The sequence below is a fragment of the Halyomorpha halys genome, unplaced genomic scaffold, assembly GCF_000696795.3.
Source record: "Halyomorpha halys isolate HHAL.00 unplaced genomic scaffold, Hhal_1.1 Scaffold298.1, whole genome shotgun sequence".
Classification (NCBI taxonomy): domain Eukaryota; kingdom Metazoa; phylum Arthropoda; class Insecta; order Hemiptera; family Pentatomidae; genus Halyomorpha; species Halyomorpha halys.
The window spans coordinates 666,224-677,224 of NW_027107540.1; the positions used below are offsets into that span (position 1 = coordinate 666,224).

An 11,001-nucleotide genomic window follows, 5' to 3' on the forward strand; every position below is an offset into this window, starting at 1 on the left:
TTTAAATTAATGTTTGAAGTACTTTGAAGAATGTTCCTTCCCAAGATTTTCAAGTGTATATGAAACATACAACATATTTACTTATTGTATTATTTTGTACAGTTGTAAATTACAATAAATAAATAATCAAAAAAAAATAAATAAAAAAAATATCTAATTCAATCCTCAGTGATCAATACTACAATTTGGGTCATTAGAAGTTGCTCAGATTCATAGCAAGAATCCTTAAGATTATTAAAAAGAGTATCATTTCCAAGAGCTAACTATGTAAAGGGTCAGTACATTGTGGCCTTGCCATTTCAAAGAGGAGAGCCCAGTCTTCAAACTTGACTTTTAACATCAACAAAATGTATAGATCCTTTTTTGGTTCTAGAAAGGTACCCCCTTCAAAACAGTCCCTATTTAAAGGCTTACGACAAATTCACCTCAGAATATTTACTTAGACCGTATGTCACTCACTCATGATTCCAGTTGTAACGTTGTTGGTCAACACATTGTTTCAAAGAACTCTAATTTCACTACAAATTTTAAAGTTATTTTCTATGCTTCTAAGACAATGCCAGTAGATTTCTAATAGGAAGGCTCTTAAGTGGTCCTAAATTACAACAAGATAATAAAATTATTCTACTAAGCTTCCTAATGTACTCAATAGGTGCCTGTGTCAACACTAAAAAATGTTAAGACAAATTCTTGTATGCCAAGCTGATCAATGTTATAAACACACATGCTGGCATCAATCTCATGACAAGACTAACCAAATTTGAGCTCAATATGACCACCTGTAGTTTTTTTTCCACAAATAGTTGGCTCACGACATTGGCAGTGAGTCTCCAAAAGCCTCTAAAGTGGTTCTCACCCCCATGCATGTTAATGATATTATTACTGGCGTATTCAGTGTTCATCAAGTAACTGAATCACGAGCAAAGCTCCAAAAATTGTTGTGCAAGGGAGGTTTGTGGAAGAAGTGTAACAATAACCCTAGTGAACTACCAGGACTTCTCTCTAAGCATACTGAGTCTCAACTGAATTTCTCTTATAAGCATTTCGCCATTAAAATTCTGATGTTGAACTGCATCCCAAACTTGACTTCGTTGGAATAAAGGTGTCCATTTCCAGTGACCAACCAACAAACCGACAACAAAGGAATCAGTCTTGTCAGTAAATTGAAGTATTTCTTTGAAGTTCTCTAACACCTGCATATCCATTGTACATATTAGGAGTTAGGCAACTTATTTAATGAAAATTTGATTTAGTCTTTAATCTTAATTACTAAAATATGATTTATTTTTCATTGCCAAAATAACATATAAATCAGTTTTGTGTGTACTACACTAAAAAACATCCCAGTAGGTAACACTCACTAATCCCAAAGTAGATCGTTAAATTCATTTTTAAGAACATGAAGAAATAATGTGAGAACAAAAAGATAGTAGACATAACAACATTAATAAAAGTCAGTAGACCAAAAGTAGTTACAATGGAGAGGAATTTCCTATGACACCATGCACAGAACTAAAGCCACTGATAGACATTGCTATGAGCGTCAGCTCCAACATTGGATAGAGTTTTCAGAAAGAAGAATTGGCATTCTATTGGTACTAGGGATAGGGAGCTCGTAGTTGGACTTACAGCCGCATGATGTGCCAACCATCAAGCACCCAACATTGGAATGTATTCTTACCATCAACTAACACTGGCTTAAAAAATTAATCAATAAAGTTTGAGGATTTTTAGTATAGCACAAACATTTACAAATAAGTTGTTTTTAAACTTAATTCTTAAAGGAGTTTATCTCATCAATAATCTCTGCAGGTTAATAAAACCGTTTAGGAAGCACCAAATGTATAAAATCATTTCAATAGAAACAACACTAAACAAAAATCAGATATTTCAGGAATTATTTTTACTCCAGTTAATCACAGTGCGATATTAAACACAAAAATAAAAGTGGGTAAAAACAGGTAAAAAAAATCTCAAAAAATATTAGAATCTGATTGACTCAGATTCCTCCACAATTATCACAGCATTACAAAAATAACGTAATACAGATATTAAAAATAATATTAATGATACCTACCCAGCTTTTACTCTTAAATCGTTTAAGAACCATGTTATAAACTGAAACTGGGATAGTTCTAAATCTTCCTGCAAAAAATGAAACAAAATTAAACACAATCATAATTAAGGAAAAAATATACTGATAACATAACCTCAATCAAAATTCAAAGAATTACTTAAAGGCTCTAAAAATTTAAGAAACTATATCAAACATTAATAAACACAGGGACATTTATTAATAACGAAATCATCCTCATAAAATTATAATGAATGGTACATTAAATATTTTAAAGTCTAGAACAACGAAAATCAAATAGTTTTGAACTTGGCGAAAATAAATAGTAATTGTCATCATTCATCAAAATATCAATCACCAAATTGACAACTAATATAAATGATTTTACATTTCAAATGAAACCGAATAAATAAAGAAATACACAACACATTCACAAAGATAAAGTAGAAAGAGGTACTTTTGTGAATTTCAAAAATATTTTAGTAAATTAAACAAATGAATTTAGGAAAAATTATACATGTCTAGTCTAGTTTAAAAAATATAAAATGTAAATATTAAATGAATTAATTTCTTAGATTACAAAGCATATTATTTTAATTTGTTTAACATTAAGACAAACTTACAGCTATCAATCCATAATATTGGGCACAATATTTAATATTCACTAGCCACTCCGTAATACTTTTTAGATTGACTTTGTTTTGAAAAAGTTTGTTTATGATTTCTAAACATATTTCTTTATTATCAGCCATTTTTTAAGGTGAAATAAGTTAGTTTAATTGAAACCTACAAAATATATCCATGAGACCAGTTTGAATATCGCTGTCAATCTACAGTGTTTGTATAACAGTAATCGATAGTTGATGGCGGTAAGACAGAAATAGGTCGAAAGCAAAGAACTCATAGTAAGCACGAATTTATCTTACGCGAGGATATTTTATGAATATGAGTACCATTCAATATAAGTTATTTAACTTATATAACTTTATTTATTCAATTCACTAATGTAAATGAAGTATTTTCTAAGTTTAAAACAATTTGATTCACAGCGGGAATAGAATTATTCTGTGCTAATCAAAGGAAGGTGTATATATGTATGTATGTAAGTTATAATCAGAGCATCGGTATTATGAGTCTTAATACTTAAACTCCCCATGTCAACAAGTCAGAATGTATATATAGAGGATTACACAGTAGAATAAAGCAGTATCTTAGTTGAGCTTATGTGCGTTATTTCGTGTCCCATTTTCCCTATTTTTTTGAAGTTTTAAGTCTGACTCATCATAACTAGTGCCGAAACCCGGGACCTTTAGATCGTTTAATACGAATGCAGTAACGGAATGGTTTTTTTTTTCTTCTCTCTCTTTCTTGGCCTTTCTCGTTTTAGCATAGGCCGAAATTTTATGAAAAAGAATATTCTGAGAGCAGCGGTTCTAACAGTACCAGACAATCCTCCTGCAGTTACAATGGTTGAGTCACAGGATCAGGGGCTGCCATCACTACCAACAACTACCTTGGCGGCAGCACATGCAACCACCTTAGAATGGATCAAGGTGCGTACCGGGACAGCGCAGGATTTGAGGAAGGCTGTCTCGGACTTAGATAAATTCACCGGAGAGATAGGTGAGTTAAACCATTTTATAAAAGGTGGCGATCATCTGATAGCACGCATAGCGGCAAAAGAAGGGGGAAACCTGCTGGACAGGGAGGACGTTAATTCGTTAAGAGCGGCAGTGATCTGCCAAATAAAACGGAATATCCTAAACCAGATCCAGGCTGTCCGAGATGGAGGAGGTAGACGAGACTAAGTTTCCGACTCGTACGCTCTCCTTAGGATTCTTCTTCTACCCATTCTCTGAGCGTTCACCTCCATTGGTTCGCCCTGGTTCATATTTCTCCGCCTGAATATATACGGACAATTCCTCGCCATATGCCCTTCATTTCCGCACTCATAGCATTTTGTACGAGGGCACTGCGCCACCAGGAGTCCAGTCCTGCCACCCCCATGGCATCTCTGGTCCTCTCTCCTTCCGTTACCTTTCGGCTTGCCACCTTGGTTCGGTCGCCTTTCTGCGGTCCCACTTCTTTCCCTTCCGCTCTCTTGGAACTCTCTCCTTCTCCATGAGCTTGGTGAAGCTTTCGGTCAACTGTACGCGACCCTTGTCCAGCCGGCCTCTTCAACTCCCATCCTAGCTTCTTCCTCCCTCGCGCTGGCGTCCATCATTCCTTGTGCGCATTCCACAAAACTGCGCTCCCTGAGCAAGCCCTCTCGTTTCCCTGTCTCTCTGGCTAGCTCACTTTTAAGATAGTGGACAGGAATCCCATGATACCTTGCACCTCCGCCATGCTCCTCGTCTTTCTCATCTTATCCGTAATTAGATTGAAGCGGGCGAGGAGGACTCCGGCAAACTGCCCGTTGCTTTGTCTCGACTTCTTCTCTTCCCGGAACATCCGGAAAATGTCCTCTTTGGGTGTCTATCTGCGCCCTCCAAACGCCTTTTTCAATCTCTCCTTCTCCAGACTCCTTGGCGTTTCATGATCGGCCTGGATATGATTCTAGATGTTTCTTTTTATCCGGCAAATCACTGCCGCTCTCAAGGAACTAGCATCTGCCCCGCTCAGTAGGTTTCCCCCTCTTTCGCCGCTATATGTGCTATCAGGTGATCACCGCCTTTTATAAAATGATTTAACTCACCAACCTCCCCGGTGAATTTCTCTAAATCTGAGACAGCATTCCTCAATTCAAGCGCTGTCCCGGTGCGAACCTTAATCCATTCCAGGGTGGTCGCATGTGCTGACGCCAAAGTCGTTGTCGGTAGTGGCGGAAGACCCTGCTCTTGCAATTCCACCATTGTCGCTGCAGGAGGATTTTCCGGTACAGTTAGAACCGCCGCTGCTCTCAGAATATTTTCCATAAAATTTTAACCTAAGCTAGAACGAGAAAGGCCACGAAAGAGAGAGAGAAAAAAATTCCGTTACTGCGTTCGTATTACACGGTCTGAACTTCCCGGGTTTCGGCACAAGTTATGATGAGTCAGAACAGTAGATTTCAAAAAAAGGAAAATAGGGGCTCGAAATGAGACACGCAAACTCAACTAAGATACTAATTAATTCTCCTGTGTAATCCTCTATATACATAGTATGGCTTGTTGACATGGGGAGTTTAGGTATTAAGACTCATAATACCTATGCTCTGTTTATAACTTATATATATAAAACTTATGTGAAGTCTGGTGATGAGAATAAAAAAAGAAGGAAATAGGGACACTGAAAAGACGTACTAGCTTGCTGAAATAACACTACTTTATTGCTCCTTCTAATTCCACTTATATACACTTTGCCTGTTTGTTTAAGAGGGGAGTTAGGGGCCTAGTTAGGCCCCTAACGTCTCTAAGGTTTAAATTCTGCCGAACTACCTATTTGATTTTTTCTCGCACTATCCTCTCCCTGACTTTCCGCCATACTTTGGTTAGTGCCATTCCATTATTTACGACCTCTCACCCACCGCCAGCTGTGGCCCTATAATCCCATCGGCTCCCCCAAAGCCCAAAAAAAGAATTTCGAAGGGTGAATATTTATTGCGTGAATTGAATGATTATAGGCCGCCACTGCTTTTGTCATCGCTTCATCGGGCTCTAACCCTTTATCTAAATTATATACTCTTAAATGATCCCCAAGGGTGCTGTGCAGTCTCTCTATTCCCCCTCTTCATTTGGGGTGACTTGGCGTGTTTAGGTGCCATTCCACGCCTAGCGCTCTCATTTCCTCCCGGATTCCACTATTATCAAATTATCTCCCAGTATCCGATCAAATCCTGTCGAGAATGCCGTAGAACTGGAATCACTGTCTCAACGCTCCTAGCACCGCCTCTGCTGAGTTTTTCTTGACTAGATGGTACATAGCTACTTTACTAAAGAGGTCCATAGCCGTTATCCATTTATAACCCTTCCAGGAGAAGTTGTCCATTTGAAGGTCTGGACCCTACCAAAAGTATCTGCGTTTCAGGGCTTGCATCGTTTCCTTCACTCCTCTGTGATTCGTCTTCCCCTGATGGTACGCCAACGTCACGTCTTTCTGCTGCTCCTCGTCCCTTATTGTATCCACCATGCTCAAGCAACGCACGAACACGCGGTCTACTCCTAATTGTTCCGATCGCCAGAGTCTTTTTATCTTTTTCCAGGTGACCGCATTGCCCACATAAATATGGTAAGTCCGCCCGTCCTTGGACACGTCTTTTAATGCTCTACAAATGAGGTCTTCCTCGATGGCATTTACCATAAATGCTCGAGATAACCAATCAGCCACTACATTTTCCTCCCCCGGTTTGTATACTTTGTCGATATTGTATTAACTGAAGAGCTCTTTCCACGGGTAACCCTTGCAGAGGACTCCTTCAATTTACCTACCCATTAGAGTGGGCGGTGGTCGGTCTGAACCCTGTATTTTCTCCCAAATACATAAGGTCGAAAATGATCTACGGCCCACATTATCCCCAACAGTTCCCTCTGCAGCGCGCTATACTTCATTTCGGCATCCGTAAGGCGTCTGCTCGCATACGTAACTGGGCGCTCCGCTCCTTCCCCCTCCTGAGATAACACCGCCCCAAGTGCGTACTCGCTAGCATCCGTCGTAATCGTGAATTGCTTCTCGAAGTTAGGAAAGGCCAAGACAGGTTCCTTCTGTAGTTGTTCCATACACTTGCGGATATTATTCTCCATGGTAGAGGTCACGATCATTCGGCTTTATTTCTTTAAGAGATTATTAATGGGTACCAAATATTCTGCCATTTCCGGAACAAATCTCCGATAATAGTTTAGGGTACCTAGCAGCCTCCGAACTCCCTTGACATCCCTTGCCACCGCCATCCTTTGGATCGCCTCAACCTTTTGTGGATCAGGCTTCATTCCCTGTCCCGAGATTACATATCCTAAAAAGTTGATTTCATCCCGACCTAGCACCGACTTTTCGTGGGACAATTTCGACCCAAATTGTCTAATCCTCTGAAAGACTTTCTCCAGATGTCTTATATGCTCCTCTTCGAACTTTCTAAACACGAGAAGATCATCCATGTAGACCTGACACATGGATTCGTCTAACCCGCGTAAAATTTCGTCCATCAGGCGCTGAAACGTGATTGGTGCGTTTTTCAGCGCAAACGGTATACGGGTGAATTCATAATGGCCCCTCTCAAACGTGATAGCCGTTTTGTGTTGGTCCCTGGGGTGCATTGCAATTTGGTGATATAATATCAGTTCAAGGGGACTGAATACGATTGCTCCTCCTAATCTGTCCTGAATGTCCTCTAGTCTCGGGATCGGATATTTTTCGTCTACTGTATTCTCATAGAAAGATAGTCTATTATGACTCGGTATTTTTGGAAGTTTCCCTTGGTAGACTCTTCTTCTTCACAGCCTACAAAGGGCTATTATATGGCGAAGTGCTGTCCACTATTATGCCTTGTGCCTTTAGACTCTCTAATTCTTCCCGAATGTGTTGTCGAAGTGCCTGAGGATATCTCCTTTCTTTCATGTACGTAACCATATCACGCTTTAATGGGATTTCATGGACTGTTTTACCCGTCTTCCCCAACCTATTTCCCTGTTTGAAGAATATATCTGAGTATTCCTCCTCTATTAACTCCCTCCAGTTACCCGTCTTGTTAACCGCCCCTACTCGCGGTGTTCCTCCCCTCGCAAGTCGTTACAACTGATTTTTTTCTATCCCAACCGAATATCCCATCGGTTTTCCACATTTCTTATTCGCGCCCCCACCTTCGACAATAAGTCGCATCCGATGATAATCTGATACTCGCGTGGCATATTCCCCATTACCTGCATCATTAATTTACCTCCGTCAATCCCCCATTCGCCCAAGGCCTATAATGACTTCCCCTTCCACGTTACAGGGACCACCCAGAGTGATTAACTTACAATGTCATACCTGAACATAGGGCTGGGGTGTCCTCTCTCCGTTTCTCAGCTTCTTCAACGCCTCTCGACACGCGATGGTGGTGTAGCTCCCTGTATCGACCAAGCACCGTACTCCTCTCACTTCGATAATAGCCAGGCCGCTGCTCTCATTTCCCATGTTGCAACTCACCATCGTGCGGCCGCCGATCTGTGTACCTTCTCCTCAGATCTCTTCAGTGGATCCTCTCCTCCCGTTTGCTCTCCTCCATCCATTTCTCGATGTGTTTGGCCGCCTTATCTCGCCATCCTCGATATCTCTACCTGATACCTCTGATGCTTCCGAGATGTCGCTGCTCGGCTCGTCTGGTCTATGTGACTCCCTTCTTCGCCTCACTCTTTGCACATTAACCTCCATAGGCTCCCCGAGGTTCGCCTCTCTCCTCCAGTACATATAGGGACATCTTCTCGCTATGTGGCCCTCGTTTCCACATTCGAAGTATCTGGTACGAGGACATTGAGCCACCAGGTGATCTGTTTTCCCACATCCGTGGCACCTCCATTCTTCCCTTCGACTGTCCTCGACTTGGCCTGGTTCGTTCTTCTGTCGCCTGAGCCTCTTTCTCGGCCGACATCTCTCTGTTACTTTCTCCTCCAAGGCACTGGGTTGTTCCTCGGTCAGGTATACGTCACTCTATTCTGCCCCTCTTCCTCAACCTCCATCCTGGTGTCTTCTTCTCGGGCGCTTACATCTATCATATCCTGGGCAAATTCTTTAAATGTGCCCTCCCGTGGCAGTCATTCTTGCTTGTTAGTTGCGCTTTGTGTCTCCCTTATCTTCTCTATGACTAGATTGAAATGGCCAAGTAATGAAGCCGCATACTGTCCCTTCGACTGACCCTGATTTCTTCTCTCGCGGAACATATAAAAAATGTCTTCTTCCGGAGTTCATCTTCCCCCTCCGTAAGCCTTTTTCAATCGCTGCTTGAAATGATGCGTTAAGGAATTTAGATGATGGGACCTATAGGTGAGATGAGACGAGTCGAGCAGAGTGAGGGTCACCATGTTGTAATTACTAGAAAGATATGCTTCGCTCACCTGTGTGATTCCCGTATGAGAGTCCTCAAGTTTAAGCTTATCAGGAATTAGACCCTGATGTGGCAGATGCCCTGCTTTTTACCATTGATGGGACAAGTAATGGTATATTCCTGGGTCTTTCACACAATTAAAGTGACCCCCCTCCCTTCTTATTTCCTCAAATCTTAAACTGAAAGGCATTTGTACTGAACAAATTGACTTAGGTTATTCTATTCTAATTATTATAATTAACCTAGAACAAATATTTTCTGCCTTAAGCTAAAAGAGGGAACGCTTATAGCTCGTCTTTGTAGTTAGCTATTGTTCAAAACCCTATTTTGACCCTAAAATGGTGCGGTCAGCAAACAAACAAAATATTTATCCATGCCTAAGTTTCCACGTTTCCTTTATGTTCAGGAAAAACAAAAAAAAGGAAAAACTTAGTGGAATCGTAATACATTTGTAGAGACAATGCTACCATCTGCTGGTTGCCACCAGAACCATTACGGGCCGACATGATTCGCATAGCAGCTAATACGTTAATTATATATCAGATATATTAATATATGTATTATTTTTTATAAATACTTTAATTTTGTACATGTAATATTCCTAAATGTATTTGTTGAATCAATAAAGGTTAAAATAGAATTCTATGCACCACTAAAACTAATATCTTATATTTCCGCTTCACGGATTCACCCCCTTAGGAGGCAGTGAGAAATAACATATATTAGTGGATTAGATTATTTCAACTCTAAATTTACCAATAAAAATTGTATTTCCACTACTCGGCCATCTCTGTCGGTTCACGTTCGGGTGTTCATACCGTCACATGTGATCCGACTTCTTCAGCCTGAGGCCGAAGGTTAAGTTCTGCACCAATTTCATTGGTTGAGGGGAGGAGGTGGGATGATGTGACCTCAAGGTAGTGTGGGGTTACAGCCACATCAGCTCGCGTAATCAAAGAGGTTCTGTAAAATGCATTTGCTACTGTCGCAATAATGATCATTATTTTTCTTTATCCTTTATATTTACTTGAAGATCAATATTATTTATTATTAATTTTATATTTTATTACTTTACTGTCCGTTTTTATATTCCTTTTAGTAGAACATCTATTGGAAATCTCTCACCAGTTGATTAATTGTGGTTAGTTATTAGGCTCTTTAAAGTGTTCTCTATTGTTTTCAGATTATTTTATTTAATTAATTAAGACCTGAACTATGTTTGGAATTCCCGCTTGTCTCAGGATTTATTAATAAAGAAGTATAAAAGAAAGACTGCTTACTCATTGAGTCACCCTATACACTTACTAAATCTTATTTAAAATGAAGGACTCAATGCTACCGTGGTGATGCCTCTACTCTTTAGGTTGCAAACGGCCTTAATTGGGACTGTTGTCTCATCCGAAGTCACTTCTAAGCCCTTTTCCGTATAGGACTGGGAAGTTATTACATCAGTTATATGTAGATGAATCAATCTTCTGACAAGTCTGCAGAAATTCCGTGTGCAACTGCTTCATCAGATGAAATTTTAGGCTTAGAACTGCGAGAATCTTGGGTCAGTTTAATACAATTTGGTAATTTATTAGTGACCACATTTCTAAATTTCCCCACTACTCTATATGGAACGGTATGGATCTGTATGTATGTATATCTGTAGGATAAATATATCTTTTTCTTCATTAAGAAGAAATTAGTTAAATATACTAGTAAGAGACCAGAATTAACTTTTTGAGTAATTTGACTAACATATGTAATTTATTTAACATATTTGATATTATTAACAGATTTAAAAAAAATAATTAACAATTTTTCAATTTTACTTTGAAAACAAAGAAAAAACATGCCCAGTTTGTTTTATTCTCCCAAATTTGTTCTAAGTACATTTTGAATTTCGATATCGATGTTAACTCGTACGGTTATTGCTTTGGCAGTGACT

At 39.6% G+C, this 11,001-nt stretch overlaps 1 protein-coding gene across 1 annotated transcript in view; it reads right to left on the minus strand.

Annotated features, from left to right (window-relative positions):
- Window positions 1–2,909, minus strand: part of dlt (codanin-1 like protein dlt) — a 64,056-nt gene extending 61,147 nt beyond the window's left edge. Inside the window, exons 1-2 of the mRNA XM_014420914.3 lie at window positions 2,698–2,909; window positions 2,078–2,145 (exon numbers count right to left, since the gene is read on the minus strand). Coding sequence (XP_014276400.1) covers window positions 2,078–2,145; window positions 2,698–2,826 — 197 coding nt within the window. The 5' untranslated portion in view covers window positions 2,827–2,909. The remainder of the gene's footprint in view (window positions 1–2,077; window positions 2,146–2,697) is intronic.
- Between the last annotated feature and the right edge of the window lie 8,092 nt (window positions 2,910–11,001).